The 24,084-nt window shown below is 42.4% G+C and overlaps 1 protein-coding gene across 7 annotated transcripts in view; it reads left to right on the forward strand.

Moving 5' to 3' along the window:
• ATP2B1 (ATPase plasma membrane Ca2+ transporting 1) overlaps window positions 1-24,084 on the forward strand; it is an 80,274-nt gene that overhangs the window by 12,445 nt on the left and 43,745 nt on the right. For all 7 annotated transcript variants that reach the window (XM_075274482.1, XM_075274486.1, XM_075274481.1 and 4 more), the window contains exon 2: window positions 20,056-20,500. In XM_075274482.1, coding sequence (XP_075130583.1) covers window positions 20,302-20,500 — 199 coding nt within the window. In that variant the 5' untranslated portion in view covers window positions 20,056-20,301. The remainder of the gene's footprint in view (window positions 1-20,055; window positions 20,501-24,084) is intronic.

Raw genomic sequence — 24,084 nt, forward strand, 5'->3', positions numbered from 1 at the left:
TTTTGTTGCACAGGAGAAATGTGCAACAAAAATGGCTCCTCTGAAATATGCGACCTCGGCATTTGTTAGACTGGAGGAGGAAGGCACAAAAACAAGCGCACTAACTTGTCTCAGGAGATAAAAATAGGTGTTGACCAGAAATAAAACTTTTGAGTTAAGACAACCTGTCATATCTATTTAGTTAACACCTCCTCGTTATTTATGGAAATGAATTGGCAACTAGTCCCTTTGTCAATAGGGTTTTCCGTACAATCAGACTGTGTACAGGCATTGCTTTATGTACCAATGGAGGGGTATTTGCTTAAAATGTTGACATTTTTGATTTACACTTATCGAAAAGTGGCTTGTAAAATTACCGCGGTAAACCTGCCAATGCACTACAGATTCATTGTCTGATTTAAAAAAAAAAAAAAAAAAAAATTGCAAAAATAGGCTGGAAGCACATTGACCTTGTGTTTATTTTTTATTTGTGTGTGATTTGGGAGGATGCAGCCAGCAGTATGATATATATGGAAAGAAGGAGTTGTACTTCTCCTTCCTGCTTAATCTACTGGGTTTAGCTTAAAATTCTGCAACAAAAAGTTTGTCAAAAACGCTTTGTCCCTCAATCTTAAGACTTAAAGTGGTTTTCCGTTTTCTAAGATTGTTGGCCTATCCTTCGGATAGTTAATATTAGATCTGTGGAGTTCATGGGTGTCTTATTGACGTCTTTGGGGCACTGCTGCAGTATCTATTCTCTCTGCCACAGTTTGCAGTACCTCTGTAAGGGTGCATGCACACTACGTAACGCCGGGCGTGTATGAGAGCCGTACACGCCGGCATTACGGCAGACTGCCGAACACTTCCCATTCACTTCAATGGGAGCGCTCGTAACAGCGGCGTTTACGAGCGCTCCCATTGAAGTGAATGGGAAGTGTTCGGCAGCCCTGCTGTAACGCCGGCGTGTACGGCTCTCATACACGCCCGGCGTTACGTAGTGTGAATGCACCCTAAAAGTGACCCCTTTGGAGATATCCTGCAGATCTAATATTGATGGCCTATCCTAAGATAAGCCACCAATCTTAGATAGTAGATAATCCCTTTAAGGCCAGGCCCACATGGTGTTTTACAGTCCCTGCGTAGTGGATGGTGAATGGAAATCCAGCAAATCTCATACTCACAATAGATAAAAATACGTGCCACGGACACGCTGGTTTCCAAAACTGTTGTGGATTTCAAAATTGCTGCATGTCAATTAAACCTACCGAAAGTCCTGCAGTTTCCTTATAGGTATAATGGAAGCAAAAAGTCCACAGAGACTTTGTGCAAAGCGCTGCGGGGAAAAAAAAGTGATGTGTTGCTGCCGCGGTTTTTCCTGTAGTGCATCCCGCTGCGTGGGGCTTTAGCCTGAAGGGGTTTTATGGGCCAAAATAGTTTCTTCATTCTAATGATCAACCTTCCCATTAAATCACTGTATTGTACTTTTATGTGACTAGGTTTCCTATTGCTTTGATGTTTTATTTTTCTGTGATTTTTAGAAATGCTGATGGTTATGAGATGGAATCCTTTTTGTAGAAGAGAGAAAACTCGTCCAAATTCAAGTCACTGCCCTCTTGTCTATCTCAGGAGGCGTAACTCACCAAATTAACCATTTAGAGGGAAACTGTTTGGTTACTTTCGGTGACTCATAACTTATCTTATATCTGCACGCCATGCTCTTTGTACTTTTGCATTTCTGTTGTCATTTGTTTGCACGTTCCTGTTTTTGGTTAATTTTTGGAAAGTTTGTGCTGTGGGCTGAATCGGGAAGTACTTGTGTTTTAGCGAGATTGTGCACAGTATTCGCAGGATTATTTATTTTTTTTTTTTATTAAGAAGCTATAAAATATTTCTATAAACTAGGTTCTTGGACAGTCTTGAAAATTGTTCTTATGAAAATCAATGTGGCTAATTCAGTGAATAAATAACTAAATTTATATTTGCCAGTCTGCTGTGACTCTCTTTCCCAAATCCGCACCGCTTCCAGTGCCATGCTCCGGTCCTTCCTGTCTGGATTTTATGTCTTTAGCGGTCATGTCTAAATACATGTGTGTTTTAGCCAATCACTAGCCTTGGAGCTAGTATGCTGTATATTACCGAGGCCAGTGATTGCCTACAGCACTCATGTCAGAATTGGAACTCTCTGCTACAGGCGTCTATGCCATGGCACGGGAAGCCGTGGCGGGCAGGTGGGGAAGTGTCGTTTTGTTACTTTAGCTCATTTCTTATATTTGGTCACATTTTGTTATAACTAGGGCTGGACAATTTTTGATTAAAGTTAAAATCTCAATTTTCTTCAAGCTTGTGGGCAAGTCTCAATTGTAATGTTTTTGCTTAGTCTTATATTTTATGCAAGCTTCCTCTTCCTGCTACCCAACTAATAACTGCAGCGAAGGAACTGTAGGTCATAGTTTGCAGCCGGGGGGTGGGGGAAAGCCTACGTGGATATGTCAGACTTCAGGCGAACATTGGTTTCACGATTCTTTGGCAAGGTAAATGAATCCAATTCATTGCACAGCCCTAGTTATAACACGGGTGCCCCCTTCACATGCTTTTTCATGAATGAATGTAACCTGAAGTGCTGTTTTATGTAACTGAAGTTGTATTGACTAAAATTTAGTCTGTTTTTTTTCATACATTGCAAAAATTCCACAATGTAGAACCAATTGAGGTGTTTGCCTGTTACATGTTTAGCTATGGATTGTTCCTACTGCATTGCATTAAATCTGGCAGATTTCAACAACAGACAGGGTATGGTGTACTGTCTTCTGCCTCACTGTACACACTGTGCATTTGCCAGAGGCACGAAGACTAAACTTTGGTGTGGTTGTGATATTAGACAGCAGGGGGTTGCACTGATTTGGAAATGTAAACCCCACTTACATAAGTGTACTGGTGGTTCCCTTTAAATACAGGCATATAGGAGTGAGTGCTAGAGCTCTCCTCCTCAGGTTCTGCTTGCACGTTATTTTCAGAAGGACATAAACAGTACCCCTGCATGCTGTGCTAGCGGTTTCAGTATCAAATATATCCTTGTATGTAAACTGAGTTACTTAAGCCTATGGGGAAGTTAATGTAACATCTAAGTGCATGTGACATTAAGGCCACTTGTACATGACCATACTTTTTATCTGCAATTGCAGATCCATACATCTTAATGGGCCCATACGCAGTTATAGTTCTTGCAGCTGTGTCCAGGCCTAATTGAAGTCACAAAAAATGGACCAGGTCTGTTGATTCATTTTCAATGTGTGAATCAGTGAAAACCACGAATAACGCATGGATACCAATCAGTGTGTCAACTGTGCAGTTCTTATTGACCCACAGACTGCTCACGCAGCCTAAGTATCAAAACTTCCATCTAATATTTGGTTGTCTGGTATGACAGTCACTTTGTTTACAAACACTCCTCTCTGATATTTTATTTTAAGGGGTCTTTCTATTTTGTAAAAAAAAAAAAAAAAAAAAAAATCCTAAGTTAGAAAATTTATTTTAGATTGGCTGAGGTGTGACTGACCAGGCGCTTGCAGATCAGCAGTTTCCCTAAGATGAAGCTAGCTGCCCCACTGCTTTCCATACTTGTCATAACTGCATTTGTGGCTACTTGAATGAGACACTGCTGCAGTATTTCTAGCCACTGCTATTAAAAGTACAGTGAGTGAGACTAGTAGCATGCATGGTCATGGGGGAGATCTGCAGATCGATAGTGTTTCCAACACTGGGCCATTGCCAAACTTAAACGGCTTCCCTCGTCAAAATCCGGACCATTTTACTCTGTGTGAACTAGCCCTTAGGTATTGAGAATCAGATAATTCTATTCCTCATCACCTTACAAAATATAATCCAAACTCTGTATGCTGTTGGTTATTAGTCACCTTACTTCCAAGACGCTGCGATACAGAACGACACTGCATAGTTTGGCCATATTCATTTCTCATTGTTTAAGTACCAATCCAGGAGTTTACCTAGTGCTCAAAGAGGCTGGATGACCATAAGAAACAATAGTGTCATCCATCCTCCCCATAGACTTTGCATGTAAGATAAGATAAGAGAATCCTTTAATAGTCCCACAGTGGACTTAAAGTAATAAGTGATTGGGCATGTTGAAAGCTCATAGCTGTAGATGGCACTAGGTTTACTGTTCTGCCCCTATACAAGTCTCAGAAGCTTTTCATGCATATTTATTCTTTACATTCTTCTGGTTCTCACGGCTCCACACACAGCCAGTCCTTAGTAATGTACCAGGACCTTACAGGAGTGAAGGGGAAGGAGTTAACACCATATTCAGTGTTCTTGTGGAGTCTCAAAGGAGAGAAGGCATTAACACATTGGAAATGAACAGTATCAGCTAGACAGATGGTAGCAAATGCATACTTCTGCCAGCAGCAAACACCATTTGAGTCATCCTCACACATACTAGTAGAGCAGATGGAGTTGCTCAGTAGAAAATAAGTTAATTTTACCAAATCTTTCCTTTGGAGTGTAACTTAAGAACCCAGCAGTGCTTCTGTGCAGACTGTGATGATGCATGCAGTTATGAGTAAGGGCTTCTGGGCCAAGCACAGCAGCACAGAGTGACTATCAGTCTGGAATACAGATCTGCAGCCACTTTCTTCTTACTGTTTGCCTTTATAGAATGCTCTGGGCACCTTATTAGGCCAAGCCCCAAGTGGCGGTCCCTACAAAGTGGATGGCAACTCTAGCTCATCCCAGTCACACATTATGGAAACATAAACGCAGCGGACATGTTGTGGTTTTGGAAATTGCAGCATGTCCATCATACCTACAGAAACGCCGTTGGTGAAAGTCCACAGAGGAAAACTGGAGTAGTATTGGGTCATGCAGGAGGAAATCTCATGGCCGTGGTGGGAGAAGTTTGGAAGCTATCGCAAAGAATTCAACAATTATTGTAGTACAGTTTAGAAATTTGACTTTTATTTTGGGCTAAAAAATTTAGGCTTTTTTTAAAAAAAAAAAAAAAAATTATCTATTAAATCTGAATCCTGTGTTAACATATTTACTATACCATTGCCATACCTGATAAAGTGGCACTGCTGTTCATAAGACAATAATAAATAAATAGTAATAAATGCTAAAGGGGTGCAGTAAAGTTTGAAGTGTTTTTTTTCCACTTTCAAGTACCAATGGCCTAGTCTTAGTGCTGCAGCCTTGTCCTTAGTTTTCATTGTTTCAATATTTTTTTAAATTATTTGATTTTAAGTTTCTATATTATGTATATTAAAAATCGTAACAATCTTGCAATTCCTTGGTACTAAATTAATATTCTCTCTTCCTGACTGCTGGAGATAGACTTTGGTCCACAGACACAATGATCTCAGCCTAACTTGTGAACTCTTATTGTTGTTGGTGGATTCTATGTCTTATCTACGTATACCTGATAACTTTGATCATTGGCGTGCTGACAGGTGAGGCGGCAGCTGCAAAAAAAAAAAAAAAAAATTCTTGCCAAAAATGTTCGCACATTATTTGGCTTAGAGCCCAGTCAGAACTGCAGGATTTTTAGGATTTAATTTTTTAAATATAACTTAGAGAATAAAAAAAGAACTCTACAAACTTTCTTAATGTATAACAAACTTAATTTAACTTAAATCTTGATTTGAAAAACACTTCATGATGACCTCTTGGGCTCTCTTCACATGACTATTTTAGTAAATACTGACAGGGGTTTTGTAGTTATTCTCAATAACCCCTCGTTCACATCTGCGTTGGTATGGGGACCCCCAAACGGAATACCAAACGCAATTGCAAGCATTGTGAATAAAAAGCGTGTTAAATGTTAGAATGCCTTTGTGTCTCTGTCTTCTTTATCAAAGCAATCCTCTAGCAGTCAAAAGTGAAAACTTGACTGTACATCTATAGTACAATTGTATAGTCACCATACCTGGTCCGCTGCTCATGAACCAGTCTCCTGTTTGCTTGATCAAAAAGTGGCGGCCACTGTCTGACTACCTTATCCTTTGTTCACATTTGCGTTGGTATTTTCCGTCCGGGGGAGTCCACATAGGACCCTCGGAACGGAATACCAAACGCAATTGCAGGCGCTGTGCAGTAAAAGCACACAGACCCCATAGACTATTAACGGGGTCGTGTGCTTGCTCACACAAATCATGCGGACAGGAAAGTACATTGAGAACTACTTTCCTGTCCGTATGCTCTGTGCGGAGATCTGGCAGCAATCACACGGACCCCATTATAGTCTATGGGGTCTGTGTGCTTTTACTGCACAGCGCCTGCAATTGCATTTGGTGTTCAGTTTGGGGGGGGGGGGGGATTATTTATTTATTTATATATTTAGTGCTGCTCTCCTTCTTTTACTGGTTGCATACACAGATATTTGTCAAAACTAGGGGAGCACTCAAAACAGAGAAATGGAAAGCCTTACGTTATACTTCAAGAATCTGTTATTACACATGACTAGAGATGAGCGAACAGTGTTCTATCGAACACATGTTCGATCGGATATCAGGGTGTTCGCCATGTTCGAATCGAATCGAACACCACGTGGTAAAGTGCGCCAAAATTCGATTCCCCTCCCACCTTCCCTGGCGCCTTTTTTGCACCAATAACAGCGCAGGGGAGGTGGGACAGGAACTACGACACCGGGGGCATTGAAAAAAATTGGAAAAAGTCATTGGCTGCTGAAATCAGGTGACCTCCATTTTAGACGAATAGTGGATTTCAAATCCGGGTCATATGAGAATGTGAACTTTGTGACTATGAGACAGGGATAGCTGTACAGGCAGGGATAGCTAGGGATAACCTTTATTTAGGGGGGAATGTTATTAAAAATAACTTTTTGGGGCTCTATCGGGTGTGTAATTGTGATTTTTGTGAGATAAACTTTTTCCCATAGGGATGCATTGGCCAGCGCTGATTGGCCGAATTCCGTACTCTGGCCAATCAGTGCTGGCCAATGCATTCTATTAGCTTGATGAAGCAGAGTGTGCACAAGGGTTCAAGCGCACCCTCTGCTCTGATGTAGCAGAGCCGAGGCTGCACAAGGGTTCAAGCGCACCCTCGGCTCTGATGTAGGAGAGCCGAGGGTGCACTTGAACCCTTGTGCACCCTCAGCTCTGCTACATCAGAGCCGAGGGTGCGCTTGAACCCTTGTGCACACTCTGCTTCATCAAGCTAATAGAATGCATTGGCCAGCGCTGATTGGCCAGAGTACGGAACTCGACCAATCAGCGCTGGCTCTGCTGGAGGAGGCGGAGTCTAAGATCGCTCCACACCAGTCTCCATTCAGGTCCGACCTTAGACTCCGCCTCCTCCGGCAGAGCCAGCGCTGATTGGCCGAAGGCTGGCCAATGCATTCCTATGCGAATGCAGACTTAGCAGTGCTGAGTCAGTTTTGCTCAACTACACATCTGATGCACACTCGGCACTGCTACATCAGATGTAGCAATCTGATGTAGCAGAGCCAAGGGTGCACTAGAACCCCTGTGCAAACTCAGTTCACGCTAATAGAATGCATTGGCCAGCGCTGATTGGCCAATGCATTCTATTAGCCCGATGAAGTAGAGCTGAATGTGTGTGCTAAGCACACACATTCAGCACTGCTTCATCACGCCAATACAATGCATTAGCCAGTGCTGATTGGCCAGAGTACGGAATTCGGCCAATCAGCGCTGGCTCTGCTGGAGGAGGCGGAGTCTAAGGTCGGACCTGAATGGAGACTGGTGTGGAGCGATCTTAGACTCCGCCTCCTCCAGCAGAGCCAGCGCTGATTGGCCGAATTCCGTACTCTGGCCAATCAGCACTGGCTAATGCATTGTATTGGCGTGATGAAGCAGTGCTGAATGTGTGTGCTTAGCACACACATTCAGCTCTACTTCATCGGGCTAATAGAATGCATTGGCCAATCAGCGCTGGCCAATGCATTCTATTAGCGTGAACTGAGTTTGCACAGGGGTTCTAGTGCACCCTCGGCTCTGCTACATCAGATTGCTACATCTGATGTAGCAGTGCCGAGTGTGCATCAGATGTGTAGTTGAGCAAAACTGACTCAGCACTGCTAAGTCTGCATTCGCATAGGAATGCATTGGCCAGCCTTCGGCCAATCAGCGCTGGCTCTGCCGGAGGAGGCGGAGTCTAAGGTCGGACCTGAATGGAGACTGGTGTGGAGCGATCTTAGACTCCGCCTCCTCCAGCAGAGCCAGCGCTGATTGGCCGAATTCCGTACTCTGGCCAATCAGCGCTGGCCAATGCATTCTATTAGCTTGATGAAGCAGAGTGTGCACAAGGGTTCAAGCGCACCCTCGGCTCTGATGTAGCAGAGCTGAGGCTGCACAAGGGTTCAAGCGCACCCTCGGCTCTGATGTAGGAGAGCCGAGGGTGCACTTGAACCCTTGTGCACCCTCAGCTCTGCTACATCAGAGCCGAGGGTGCGCTTGAACCCTTGTGCACACTCTGCTTCATCAAGCTAATAGAATGCATTGGCCAGCGCTGATTGGCCAATGTATTCTATTAGCCTGATGAAGTAGAGCTGAATGTGTGTGCTAAGCACACACATTCAGCTCTACTTCATCGGGCTAATAGAATGCATTGGCCAATCAGCACTGGCCAATGCATTCTATTAGCGTGAACTGAGTTTGCACAGGGGTTCTAGTGCACCCTCGGCTCTGCTACATCAGATTGCTACATCTGATGTAGCAGTGCCGAGTGTGCATCAGATGTGTAGTTGAGCAAAACTGACTCAGCACTGCTAAGTCTGCATTCGCATAGGAATGCATTGGCCAGCCTTCTGCCAATCAGCGCTGGCTCTGCCGGAGGAGGCGGAGTCTAAGGTCGGACCTGAATGGAGACTGGTGTGGAGCGATCTTAGACTCCGCCTCCTCCAGCAGAGCCAGCGCTGATTGGCCGAATTCCGTACTCTGGCCAATCAGCACTGGCTAATGCATTGTATTTGCGTGATGAAGCAGTGCTGAATGTGTGTGCTTAGCACACACATTCAGCTCTACTTCATCGGGCTAATAGAATGCATTGGCCAGCGCTGATTGGCCGAATTCCGTACTCTGGCCAATCAGCACTGGCTAATGCATTGTATTGGCGTGATGAAGCAGTGCTGAATGAGTGTGCTTAGCACACACATTCAGCTCTACTTCATCGGGCTAATAGAATGCATTGGCCAATCAGCGCTGGCCAATGCATTCTATTAGCGTGAACTGAGTTTGCACAGGGGTTCTAGTGCACCCTCGGCTCTGCTACATCAGATTGCTACATCTGATGTAGCAGTGCCGAGTGTGCATCAGATGTGTAGTTGAGCAAAACTGACTCAGCACTGCTAAGTCTGCATTCGCATAGGAATGCATTGGCCAGCCTTCGGCCAATCAGCGCTGGCTCTGCCGGAGGAGGCGGAGTCTAAGGTCGGACCTGAATGGAGACTGGTGTGGAGCTATCTTAGACTCCGCCTCCTCCAGCAGAGCCAGCGCTGATTGGTCGAGTTCCGTACTCTGGCCAATCAGCACTGGCCAATGCATTTCTATGGGGAAAAGTTAGCTTGCGAAAATCGCAAACTGACAGGGATTTCCATGAAATAAAGTGACTTTTATGCCCCCAGACATGCTTCCCCTGCTGTCCCAGTGTCATTCCAGGGTGTTGGTATCATTTCCTGGGGTGTCATAGTGGACTTGGTGACCCTCCAGACACGAATTTGGGTTTCCCCCTTAACGAGTTTATGTTCCCCATAGACTATAATGGGGTTCGAAACCCATTCGAACACTCGAACAGTGAGCGGCTGTTCGAATCGAATTTCGAACCTCGAACATTTTAGTGTTCGCTCATCTCTACACATGACCTCTTTGTTATGTTTAGAAGGCTTAACATATGGTAAAATGTGTTGCTCTCTGGTGACAGTTGCTTCTTGTTTTAGGTTATAGGGTGACATTGTATCCTTTTGTAGCCCATAGGCAGGGGCTTACATTTTGCATGCTCACAATGGGAGCACAGTGACATCGGGGGAGTAATGGAAGTGACGTGAGGGACATGTCACTTGTGACTGCCATCTGTAATCAATTAGAAGCTCCTCTGTTATGCAGGGTGATATGCTCTATACATAACCAGACAAGACCAAGGCTTGTGCAATGTGTAACACTTCACAATAACAAGCTATAATCTACTGCAATAAAGATACAGAGAAATACTCATTTGTGAAAACCAATACTTCTGTGTACGGATTAGTAAAGCTGGGTTTAGATTGATCCTACAGATATTCATTCTGACCTGGGTTGGCCGCTTTATAGTCTGCTAGTACACAACCAATTCTTGGCTTTTGCATCTATTTTCATTCTATAAAACCTTTTCTATTATGGTGCAAGATGCTGTTCACATGTTGCAGTAATGGTGAATAGTAGGTAGAATTTTTGGGGGGGATGGTCACATGATTCATCCAGTGTTGTGTCTGAGGCACCAACTGGGCTTGTGTTGGCCAAGCCACGTTACCGGTAAAACCTGAATTTTGTTGAGCATAGGTTCCTTTTAATGCCTATGTGCAGTGGGATTCCTTGGGTCCACCAGGGCTGATGATTCTGAGTGCGCTCCATCTATGTAGCAAACCATCTAATAAAATATCCCCCTCCAGTGTCAAGTGGTTGCTCCTGCTCGTCCCTTGGGATGGATTATTGTATGGCAGAGTATCCTCTGGTGGGTTAGTACTTGAGTCATGAAGCCTTTGTATGTATAGATTACTGTGCATGATCTGACTGTATCTCTGACATCCATGTGCCTATTTTCTAGGCTGACTATTTACACCCATGGACCTCCCACTGTGAGCGATAGTTACGTCTGCACAGAATAATTGCTTTTATTTCAGTCCTGGCATGGTTTTACAGTAGCTGATAGTTGGGTCACTTTAGCTTGTTTTTTTTTAGGACTTTTTGATGAATTATTCACACATGTAAAGCAGCCTTTAGTGTAGCTTTGTGACTGAGTTGTCATCTGTTATCCGGTAATATTTTTTGGTACAGGTGGGTTTGTCCCCATTGCTTTTTTTTTTTTTTTTTTTTTTTTTTTTATGTACATTGTGAGTCCCACATAGAGCTCACAATGTACATTTTTCCCTATCAGTATGTCTTTTTTTGGAATATGGGATGGAAATCCATGCAAACACGGGGAGAACATACAAACTCCTTGCAGATGTTTTTTTTGCCCTTGGCCGGATTTGAACACCAGGACTCCAGCGCTGCAAGGCTGCAGTGCTAACCACTGAGCCACCGTGTGGCCCCGTCCCCGTGTGCTTCTGTTCCCGATAATGATCATTGTTAAATGGAATTAGTGTTTTCTGGCACTACTAGAAATGGTTTTGGAAAGGTAACCCCTATGGCTCATGTTATCCTCATCTATTGGCTATGCAGACGGCTTCTCTAAGACTTCCTCTAAGCTTTCACTAATGTGAGAAGTGCGTTGTATGTCCCAAGCTACATCTACAATTCTGATGGCTTCTGAGCTGAAATTGACCATCATTTCTTGCTGGTTTTGGAAATGTACAACTTTGGAAGTGAAGTCTTCATAACAAAGTATATAAACTGCGGTATAAAAGCAGACTACTAGTTTGCCTTATTCCATTAGCAGTCACTGTAAATGTGACTGGACTAAATTACAGGCTGTCATTTGTGATGTCATAGTCTAACGTAGTATGGTAAGAGTTCCTTTATGTTGTTAAATCGTGCCCTCCTTGTAAAGATCACTTTCACCTCCTCATACAGGAGGATCTTGGTGACGCAGCTGTCTTAGTTACTTTCCAAGCCTCAGAGACTCCGATATATAAAGAGATGCCATTAGGGACATAGTTGAACAATGTTTTGCAGAGTAATGAAATGCATTGCATACGCCGTATTCCTTTGCGTTACTGCAGGGCCTCCCATTAAAACAATCTTTCCATATAATCCTTCTCTTTAGACTGTTATAAAGTGAGAGGTATGCTCCATGTAGAATAAGGCCAGCATTTTACTTTACTTAATATCTACTCATGATCTGACTGGATAGAAAAATCTAAGTAACACTGTACTCTTGGCCACTACAACAATCGGCTCCACAGCAGTGATGTCATAAGTGGATTAGGGGACCCAAGATCACCATTGGGCTGCATTACGTACAATCTGTAGATTTTTGTGGGGCCCTAACTAGTTCTGATTTCTTCAAAACTAAAGAGCTAATACTAATGTCTTTAGAACATATTTGTGTGTTTAGAGCCTCACAGTATTAAAGGGGTATTCCCATGACGCTTGTTCACTAACCTGCAGGATGTTGTGCTCTTTACTTCCTGCTTTTCTCGGCATATAGGTAGGAGGGGTTTCACTTGCACGGAATTGGTTGTAAATGAATTAACACAGTGTGAAGCTGATGTAGCAGAGCTGGATTTGAGTCAGTTTGCATTACATACAGAGGTAACAGACTCCCTATCTCAGCCCTTATCAGCCAAATTCAATGAAACCGACTGATAAGAGCTCAGAAATCCCGGAGCTCTCCGCTACTTAAGACACAAACAGCTCAGAGCTGCTCCCAGCCCCTCCCTCCCACCCTGAGAGCAGGCAGCTACATCACTTGACTAATGAGCAGATAATCCCAAGGGCCATAGAAATGGAGTGTAAACAATGAAGTGAATAAATTAAGAAAGCGGCCAAACAAAGCAGTTTTGATAAAGCAATGCATTTATGAAAAGTCTTAAATCCACATATACTAGCAGTATAGATAGGATCCTTGTGATGGGACAACCCCTTTAAGCTGTGTTTCTCATGGCAAGGACACTGACCCATTACTTTTTGACCTTTTCATAACTCTGAACTGGTCATATACCTGTGTCTGTCAGTCCCTGCTAACTGAAGGAAATCAGTGGGTCCATGGTGGCATGAGGTACACTGGTATCATCCATGTGCCACCTGTGCCTTTTCCATGGACCCATTATTGCACCGTTTTGTGTACATTTAGTCTAAGGATGGTGTCCCAAAGTTTCTGAAAGCTGCACCAACTGTTTCTGATAAACTGGTGAAGGTAATGGGGAATATGGTGACTTGACGTTTTTACAGAAGGGAGAACTATGGGCAGTTTATGTGAAAGGGGCTACAGGGGAGTGTGAAAGATAGAAGGGGAGTGGTGTGTCATGGACACTACAGAGTAAAAGACTGGGTCTGGACTGCAATGAATCAGCAGAGTGAGACTATCTGTAGAACACCCAATGCTAGACAAAAATAAATCTTTATGATTGTGACTTATTGGAGAAAGTGGAAGCTGGGTGAAGTAAGGCGCTGAGTATACAACAATCGATTGCGTTGGATGATCTTTCAGACAACTTAAGGAGTCAAAAAAAAAAATTGAAGTGTCTATTTTAAGGAGGAATTTTCACCACCTCCACCAACTTGAGCTGTCTTCATCCATCCTTTAATAGGCATGTCTTCACTGATTCCAGGGCATTAGGAATTTTTAATGTAGCCCCCACCATTCCTAAGCAAGTAGTGCATTTATTTATTTATTTTTGGCCTGATAATCTAACTAGACTCTCCTATCAAGACAAGGAGGTGTGACAGTGTAAGAGCTCAGAATCTTGTCCCTTGTATACTTCAGCCTGGCATTACTCGCTTGACAGTGTAGTTACCATATCAGGCACCAGAACTAACTGTACTGATCGCTTGGTTATTGTGCAGGCTAGAGAAGGTTGCAACTGTGCCGTAATCGGTGGAGAGGCAACTATTAAGGGATGAAAAAGATTGCAATAAAGCATCCACATACCCATGCCCCTATTATTCCATTGTGCCAATTATCCAGCAAATGGGATAGAGGTGGAAAATAGGAATTAGGGCAAGATCAATCCTTCTGGTATATGTTTACAAATGTTTTTATCTGGTCTGTTCATTGCATGAATGACCCTTTTACATCACTTCTGTTGTTATAAGAGCAAAGGTTAATCGAGCGTTAATACAGGTTTGTCTAGTGGGGAAAATGCTGCATGGTTGACGTTTGGCACTAACCTATACAGTATAATGTCTTGGAAGTTAGTTGTGTACTTTGAGACCCTTCATATTACATTTTGTTGTAAGTATTGTCAAGCTTGGACCAGAACAGTTTCTACATGAAGGTTTTTCTACATTCTTGTAGTCGTCAGGTCATTTATGTGATCACCGTTTATTTCAAGATGGTGGTACATGAACAGTTTTGGTTGCAAATTGATGTCCGCTGAAGTGTCAGCTTTATCCTTCATCCTCTGCAGCAGTATTACAATACCATATTGTACGAAACCTGAAATGACTGGCCTGTTCATAAGATTCAGCTTCTCTCGCTGTTTGCTTTAGTTTTCAGACGCTAGGCAGCAGGCTTACACCCATAGCTTATACCATAACTGTTGGACTAAGATCCACAAGTGGGAGTCTGTTGTTTTCGCTTACTTGTGCCCTCCTCCATTCAGCTGTCATTGGTGTCTTTAGTTCTGGTGCCTATAGAAGTCAGTAGCCAAGTAGGCAGCTCATAGGTGGCATCCATCTAATACGGAAGCTCTAGGGTCCACCCATTGGACTCTGTGACTACAGGAGCTACTGGCACCAATAACCGCTGTATAGGGGAGTGTATAAGTAAAAGAAAAGCTTAGATGGCATCAGCCAAACAGCGGCTTCACTAATGTGAGGTAGGACTCGATATTTTGGATAAATGCATGTGACCAAAGATCACTTTGTCACCTGTTAGCATTACATATAATACTGGTGAATTATGTTGCATTGTGACCCTAAATATGCATTGACAAGGACTTTGCTGTCAAGGAAACCTTGAGTCACTGCCATCCCATTTACTCACATGACTTATAATGTGACAGGGTGACACTGTGATCTTTGGTTACAAAACAAGAGTTGTAACCAAAATTGATGTGTAGTGACAGTCTAAAAGAAACTCTGGTAATGGGCTTCATTTTAGCAGCTCAAAACTAATTGATGGGAGGCGCGGAAGACGCTTATCTCTACTCCAGCAATCCAGAGGGTTTCATACAACCTAATAGCGCATTCTCTGTAGAACCCACTCCCTGGTAGTCTAAATATCACCTGGTGATTTACATCTGCTACTTCAGTAGCCACACTGCCACAATTTTTGTGCATGAATTTTGTCATTTACTGCTTTTGTTACTTATCCCATGGTTTCATCCTTTCCCCAGTCCTGGAGCACATCTGATCCGGAATGACTTCATAGTAGTGTGTCTGTGGACTCCATGTTTAACATTTATATAATGCAGTCCATTTATTTTCTGCATTGATGTGGCCTGCCTGTCTGCTTACAACCAATTCATACGCCTTTATAAATGGACTGCTTGTTGCCTTCCATGACTTTATGGAGAATATAAGAGGCATTTCTATATAGAAGTGCTGTTTGTTGGGTTAACAAGACTGTACTTAGACCATAATGCAGTATTACATAGAGCTGGACCAGTTCAGAAAATGCTCCTTTAGGCTAAGGCCCCACGTGACGGAAGCACAGCTTTTTTTGTTGCAGGTTTTGCTGCGATTTTTGAGCCAAAGCCAGGAGTGGATTGATTAGAAGGTGTGTGTGTAGATATACAGACCTATGAAAAAGTTTGGGCACCCCTATTAATCTTAATCATTTTTAGTTCTAAATATTTTGGTGTTTGCAACAGCCATTTCAGTTTGATATATCTAATAACTGATGGACACAGTAATATTTCAGGATTGAAATGAGGTTTATTGTACTAACAGAAAATGCGCAATATGCATTAAACCAAAATTTGACCGGTGCAAAAATATGGGCACCTCAACAGAAAAGTGACATTAATATTTAGTACATCCTCCTTTTGCAAAGATAACAGCCTCTAGTCGCTTCCTGTAGCTTTTAATCAGTTCCTGGATCCTGGATGAAGGTATTTTGGACCATTTCTTTCTACAAAACAATTCAAGTTCAGTTAAGTTTGATGGTCGCCGAACATGGACAGCCCGCTCTCAAATGATCTGAAAACAAAGATTGTTCAACATAGTTGTTCAGGGGAAGGATACAAAACGTTGTCTCAGAGATTTAACCTGTCAGTTTCCACTGTGAGGAACATAGTAAGGAAATGGAAGACCACAGGGACAGTTCTTGTTAAGCCCAGAAGTGGCAGGCCAAGAAAAATATCAGAAAGGCAGAGAAGAAGAATGGTGAGAACAGTCAAGGACAATCCACAGACCACCTCCAAAGAGCTGCAGCATCATCTTGCTGCAGATGGTGTCACTGTGCATCGGTCAGCAATACAGCGCACTTTGCACAAGGAGAAGCTGTCAGGGAGAGTGATGAGAAAGAAGCCGTTTCTGCAAGCACACCACAAATAGAGTTGCCTGAGGTATGCAAAAGCACATTTGGACAAGGCAGCTTCATTTTGGAAACAAAGATTGAGTTGTTTGGTTATAAAAAAAAGGCGTTATGCATGGCGTCCAAAAAGAAACAGCATTCCAAGAAAAACACTTGCTACCCACTGTAAAATTTGGTGGAGGTTCCATCATGCTTTGGGGTTGTGTGGCCAATGCCGGCACCGGGAATCTTGTTAAAGTTGAGGGTCGCATGGATTCCACTCAGTATCAGCAGATTCTTGAGAATAATGTTCAAGAATCGGTGACGAAGTTGAAGTTACGCCGGGGATAGATATTTCAGCAAGACAATGATCCAAAACACTGCTCCAAATCAACTCAGGCATTCATGCAGAGGAACAATTACAATGTTCTGGAATGGCCATCCCAGTCCCCAGACCTGAATATCATTGAACATCTGTGGGATGATGTGAAGCGGGCTGTCCATGCTCGGCGACCATGTAACTTAACTGAACTTGAATTGTTTGTCCAAAATACCTTTATCCAGGATCCAGGAACTGATTAAAAGCTACAGGAAGCGACTAGAGGCTGTTATCTTTGCAAAAGGAGGATCTACTAAATATTAATGTCACTTTTCTGTTGAGGTGCCCATACTTTTGCACCGGTCAAATTTTGGTTTAATGCATATTGCACATTTTCTGTTAGTACAATAAACCTCATTTCAATCCTGAAATATTACTGTGTCCATCAGTTATTAGATATATCAAACTGAAATGGCTGTTATAAACACCAAAATATTTAGAACTAAAAATGATTAAGATTAATAGGGGTGCCCAAACTTTTTCATAGGACTGTGTGTGTGTGTGTGTGTGTGTGTGTGTGTGTATGTGTGTGTGTGTGTGTATATATATATATATATATATATATATATATATATATATATATATATATATATATATATATATATATATATATATCTTACATTCCTGTTGTAGCCATACTTGGATTTGGCTCCAAAAACTGCAACCCCCCCCCCTCCCCCCAAAAAAAAAAAAAAAAAAACAAAAAAAAAAAACCTGCGTTTCTGCAATGTGGGGCTTCAGCCTTAGAAAGTTTTTTTTCTTTCTTTTGTGCAGAAGATTTCAGTAAAATATTACATTTACAAGTAATAGATGGGCACATCCCAATTTGGACTAAACAGAAGTCGACCGCATGACTGAAAAACATTTAGGGTCCATTCACACGGGGGAAAATGGTGAGGAATTTGGTGTGGAATTTTCCACGCTGGAAAAAAAGCGCCTCCCATAGTTTTCGATGAGTTCTGCTAGATTTTTTTTTTTTTTTTTACACTAGTGGAATTTTCTAGTGAGGGAAAAAAAAAAAAAAAAAAAAAAGCTAGCAGAACTCATCGAAATCAATGGGAGGCTTTTTTTCACCAAATTTCTCACCATTTTCCTCTGTGTGATTGGACCCTCAAACATGTTTTTGAACAAGCGCCTGTGTTTGGTGCTAAGTAAAAAAAAACAATAGGTGTGTAAAGTTAGTGTTTGCAGATGCATCACATTTACCATTCAGTGTGAGATACTTTAGCACATTTATGGCCTGCTTGGTCTAAAGCTGGCCATACAAGTTAACTTTTTGATGATCATGGTGTAGCCACCCGGTTGCTAATGGCTATACATTAACTACTGAACTGCTGGATCTGAGGGGCAAATATAAGCGCAGCGAGTCTGCACAAGCTGATTTATGATCCTCCACTTTTAGCCTAACATGCAGAATTATTACACTGGTGGTATTTTCATGACCAATTGCTGGCTAATGGAAATCTACGTGTTTCCAGTTTACGTTGCCTGAGCTTTGGATGAATACTTTTTCCCATTAGTGTAGTCCTTCTCAGGACTTTCCTATACACAAACAATTACCCAATTCTAAGGGTTTACCTCCACGCTGTAGTATCCACTACAGTATATAGCAGATTGAGCCTTTATACTTGGTGATGTCACTGGCACAAAAGAATCAACATTTTTCATTTTATAAACTGCTCTGTCTGCCCTTAATGGGTATATATAGAAATGTTTTAAATCTACTGCTTCTCACAGGTTATTCTCGGTGTTCAGTCTGTTTAGTGTTCAGTCTAGGCTACCAAGCCACGGACCTGTGTGATCTTCTCCTAATTCAGTCTCTGTCTGGATGTGGCCGGCTCACGAACTGGGGTAGAGTTCAGCTATAACTCCCCTATCAGAAATTTCTGAGCAGATAGATTTTCCTTTTATCACTTAATTTTTGCTGTGTTCTGTAACTTCAGACTACATGGGTTTGTCAGGTCTCAGATGAATTAATTAGATTAAGGAAGAAGCTTTCCTTAGATAATCATTTCGGGAGCCATTTCTTGTGCTGGAGCTCACTGCTGATAATGTGCAGTTGAAGGTCAAATGCTTAGCAGAGAATAGCAGCAGCAGCAGCGGCTTAATCTCAGGCAGGCAGTGGTTTAGAATTACTTAACGATTGGCTTTTGAAATCTCCCTGTGACTGGCAGCACAATCCTCCAGTGGTGGCCGGTGCCGCACATGCTCCAGGGGCTCATTCACTGCTGGCCACTGCCGTCGCCACCGCCGCTCGGTCATATGAAGCCCAAAATAATTACACATTGGAAGAGTGTGTCACTGAAAGCTGACTAACTTCATTAATCAGGTCTAAGTCCTGTCTAAATCTAGGGCTACACCTGCTAAAAAGAAGTAAGGGGTTGTTGGAATCAAACAGAACGTTCTATGTGTGAAAGCAATGGTGGATAAGGACAAGTGTATTGGGGAAAACTGTTCATATGAAAGGAGGCTCAAGTACTCTGACAATAAAAGATGATCTAGTTGGGCATGGTGGCATACAGGTGTAGTATAGCATCCTCTGGCACATATCCACACAGATATTACAACTGGGCCTGGGCAACCTACACACTCCTAGGTTGCTGAAGTTGGCATTCCAGCTGATCCCATAAATGTTTGGTGATAAATGAGGCGACGAGACAGGGCAAGGAAATGTTGCGATCTGGCTGAAACATTACTAGGTAGCCCTTGCAGTTTGTGGGCAAGCGTTATTTGATGACCCACTAACTAAAATTATATTTATTTTTTTGGCTACAGTCTAGCTTTTTGTTGTGTAGGTTATGGATCAGGTGACTAACCCCGCTCTACTCTTCCTCGGAGAACAGCAGGGTTGGTCATGTGATCAGAGCAAATTAGAATATTTCCATTCCACAGGTAGTAATATAAATTTCTCTGAATCTTTGCAATGGGGCAGTATGTATAATAAGCGGAGTATCTAATGTACTGTACACTCTGAAAGAAGAAATAACATGAAGGGTGAACATCATGGCATCAAGGAGCCGATTACCAGTCATAGTGGCTATATTCTGCCTGTCTGTTACACCAGACCTATGTTTAGACGCTAGTGTCGCGTGTTGCCATGTAATTTGGATAGTCTTCAGTACAAAGTATTCTGGTGGATCTGTACCGCTTGTTGTGATGTTCTCTCATTGCAGAAGGCAGATATACATGTGTTGGTAATATGGCTGGGAACATTACACTTGCACAGAGATAAATCCATTCTTACTCAAAGCCTTGCTGAAAAGCAGAGATGCAGAAAGCACTCGGTGCCTGTGGTGACCTTGTCATTCTCTCTCCATGATAAGAAAATGAATGCACTTTGTGTTGCTTGGATTCCACTCATTCTAACATGTTTTCTCTTTCCTTAGTGCATTCTGGATACAGTTACATGAAATGATGCAGAAGTTTACCATGGAGCAGTATTCACGACAGATTTGTGGAAGCCCCCTTTGAGGTTTTTTTTTGTTTTGTTTTGAACATCCCTTTATCATGAACTTGGCGTAGATTTATTACCAAGGATTGTTTCATCAATTTGGCAGAAGACCTTCGGACCCTGCTGGATTTCCTGAACCGATCTTTTCAATTGACTACTCCAAGGGATTGTCAGTGGCAAAATGGCAAACAATTCCGTTGCATATAGTGGAGTAAAAAACTCCATCAATGAAGCAAATCATGGTGGTGACTTTGGGATCACACTTGAAGAGCTTCGGGCTCTTATGGAATTGAGATCAACAGATGCATTACAGAAAATACAAGATTGCTATGGAGATGTCTATGGTATATGTAGTAGGTTGAAAACCTCACCGCATGAAGGTAATGGAGATCTCTTATCATTTATCATGTTGTTGCTTGTTCGCATTTTATTATTGAGTAAAAAATCTGCAAGCTGGGAAAATAATGGATTATGTGGCGCTGCTGAAAACCTATCTGTTTATATCCCGGTTTCCAGAGCAGGATTACATAGGACTTTGGCTACTGGAGAGCTGTGCAAAAAGGGGCAATTTTTAAAAGTCTGTTCCCTTTTAACATATTAGAACCTAAAAAAAGAAACCCTATGTGATTCTGGCCTAAAGACGATGCTGTGCAGTGAAATAAAAGGCCAGCCATGTAATACATAGTCTGACTTAGTCAGCCAGAGCCTTTATTTGTCAGTTGTTCTTCTCTGGTTGTGAGGTGAGCTCTTCTAGTGTTAATATATCCTAAGAGGCCATATGGAAAGGCACAATGTCTTCATCTCAGAGTAATACAGTCAGAAAAAAAATAATAAACACTCGACCCCTTTAGGCTGTGTTCACACAGAAGAATATGCTGTGGATTGTGCCCCTGAATCCGGAGCAGATTCCTTTAAGAATCTTCCTCCCATTGTTTTCAATGGAAGGCAGAGATCGTAGCAGGATGTGGGAAAAAGTGTCCTGCTCGATCTTGCCACGGCTCGAGACTCCCTCCTGAATAGGCCCATTCATCTGGAGGCCGCGACGGAATGACTATGCACTGCCTCAGTATCCTATCGTGGCTAGATCACGGCCAATGCTGCTGGCGGAAATTGAAAAGGAATTCCTCTTAGTTTTCCGCCATGTAAAAGTTTACTGTTGAGTAGACCAGTGTTTGGATTGTTTTGTTTTTTTTGTTTTTTGTTTTTTTTCATTGTTCACATTCTGCCTACACAGACTTTACTCTAGTACAGTCATGTGCTAAAACATAACTTTATCTTTATTTTTAAACCTCCTTAGGACCCCCCCCCCCCCAGAAAAAAAACAACAAAAAACTTGTCCATTTTCCCACATAGGGATGCTTAGTGTGTGTGTGTGTGTGTGTGTGTGTGTCTAGTATGGTGGTACTAGCATGAGCCTAGCGTTAGTCAGTTGTTTCTGTGGTATACTGAAGTACAGTTCTAAGGATGTTTACATACCGTTTTTTTACTCAAGGCAGTTTTTCAGGCAAAATTATCAACCCGCTCCCACACATGAATGGTCTTTGCATGAATATAATTTAGTTTTCATTAAGTGTATAACCTTATGAAAGAATTATAATTGTATGTCAGTAAACTATAGAAACATCTGACTAAAACTTGGTCGCGACTTTTGTTTTGTAAAAGCGCTGTACTTCTATTACACACTGTATATTGCAGCCATCTACTGGGGGTCCTGAGAACCTTCAATAGTCTCCTGGCTTTCATAGTAACCTATTACCACCCCTTCTTGGCATATGCAGTTGACTGTGGTACCTAAAAGGTTAATGGCACAGTTAGTGGTGGGTGCCTGCGGTGTATGGAGAGTGCTCACTCCATGCCTCCCAGCACAGCACACATGACATGACTTAGGCCCGCTTCACATCTACGTTTGGGTTTCTGTTTGGGGACCCCCCCCCCTCCCCAAATGGAAATCTATTCCAGATAAAAAAGCAAAACTTGTGGACCCCAAAAATTATAATGGGGTGCATGTGGTTTGCGCAGAAAAAGTGATGCTTGCAGGACTTCTCTCCACATTTTTCATGCAGAGGGGAACTGAATGACCCAAACGTAGATGTGAAATGGGCTTTAGACGTATTATGTACATGTAAGGCTTTACTGCCTTGGTTTATGTGGTTCCCCTCCCCCATCCCCAATGTATTGGATGTATTATTGCTGATTTCTCTACTGTACTACCGTGTGGTGCGGACTTGCAGCAACAATACATGAGAATAGGTAAGCTTCAGATTCTTATAACCTTGTGAGAATCTTACCATTGAAGGTTGTTGAGCAGATGCTCGAAACACACTTTACTGGTCTTCGTTTTTCAAGGCCGTTTAATATCTTAAAGGGGTTTGCTCAAGATTTGAAAAATATGGCTGCTTTCTTCAAAAATAGTAGCGCTCGGTCTAAAGATTGTCTATGGTATTGCAGATCAGCTTTGTTGCAGTGAATCCCACACACAGACTGTGGACAAGGGTGGCGCTGTTTTTTGAAAGAGAGACACAGCCCATGGATCAGCTTTCTTTGCCTCTTCCCTTCCATCTTGCTAATCCCACAACCTCCCATATCTTGCTGCTCTTGCTACAGAATTTCCTTACTATAAAGATAGGGAAATGAATGTGTTTTAGCTGTAGTAAGAGTATACTGCATCCTATACTGTGACACTTGTATTCAGAATATCACCAAATATTTCCATGTATAGGTTGGCAGCAGTTTCTTAAGTGCCATTTGCCATGTGTTCTGTACTAGTGATGGTGCTGGAATCCCATTCAGGTACATGGATTCTGTTCACTGAGCACATTTGGCTTCATGCTCTGCCTGTTCTTGGATAACATGGCATTTGCTGAGGTTATGACTCACATGGGCCAGCTTTCCACATTGTGTAGAATCATTTACCAGCCTTGGACTTGCCTAGTTCTAGTGTATATAGTATGGTATCTATATAGTTCTTACTGACCCTGGTGTTATCTGCTTCTTGACATTTATCATTCGGACAAAAGTTTAACCCCTTGCTCCTTCAGCCATATTTGGCTTTTGTGATGCAACGTTTTTTTTTTGTTTTTTTTTTTTGCAAAAACAGTTTTACTGTTTATTGGCACCATTGTGGTATACATAGAACTTAGTGATCAACTTTTATTAACTGTTAGTGATCTAAATCCACTAGCCAGTTAATCTAACCCTCTGACTATATATAGTACATTGTATTACCTCTGGTTAATGTGGTGATGCAGGTACCCTTTGACATAAAGGGTTAAATGGCAGGGGTTGGAGTTATCCTGTTCCATAGTGAGTCCAGCACAATGTGCAGTGTAGTTCGTTGAAGACAGCTTTCATCATGGAAATGAATCCTCCATACTGTCACAATTCTCCCTCTCTTCTCGACTATACCAATAATAGGATGTGGCATGTCATACACTGTGACACTGGCACAGGACAGCTAGTAAGAGTACATTACCGTGTTTTCCCGAAAATAAAACAGGGTCTTGTATATTGTTTTTACTCAGGAAGGGCTTATTTCAGGGAATGTCTATTTATTTTTCCCCATGAACAATCCACTCCACCAGACCCCTTAGATCTAAAACTTAGTCTTCATGTGCTAATGGTAAATGGGCTCTCCCACAGATCAGTCAGGTCCCTTGTCATTGCATCAGCATTCCACTGCCGCCAAATGTAGTAGATGGCTCCTCCTGGAGACTGGAGTGATGCCAGTGGGACTATCCGATCTATGTGTGAGAGCCTGGCACTTCTGGTAGTCAACCCTTATTGTTGTGGAGAACCAGCTCACTAGCGCCATTTTGTACAGATCCCTAAAAGTCAATGTCTAATTCTTTTAGGGGGTGTCTGCTGTCCTTGATGAAGTGTCTACTGTATCTGTTCTGCTGTGTTCGATTTACTTTTTTTTATATATTGAACTGTAGGTCGGGCTTATTTTCAGAGCATCACTGTA

This window comes from Leptodactylus fuscus, chromosome 5 (genome assembly GCF_031893055.1).
Source record: "Leptodactylus fuscus isolate aLepFus1 chromosome 5, aLepFus1.hap2, whole genome shotgun sequence".
Taxonomy (NCBI): Eukaryota; Metazoa; Chordata; class Amphibia; order Anura; family Leptodactylidae; genus Leptodactylus; species Leptodactylus fuscus.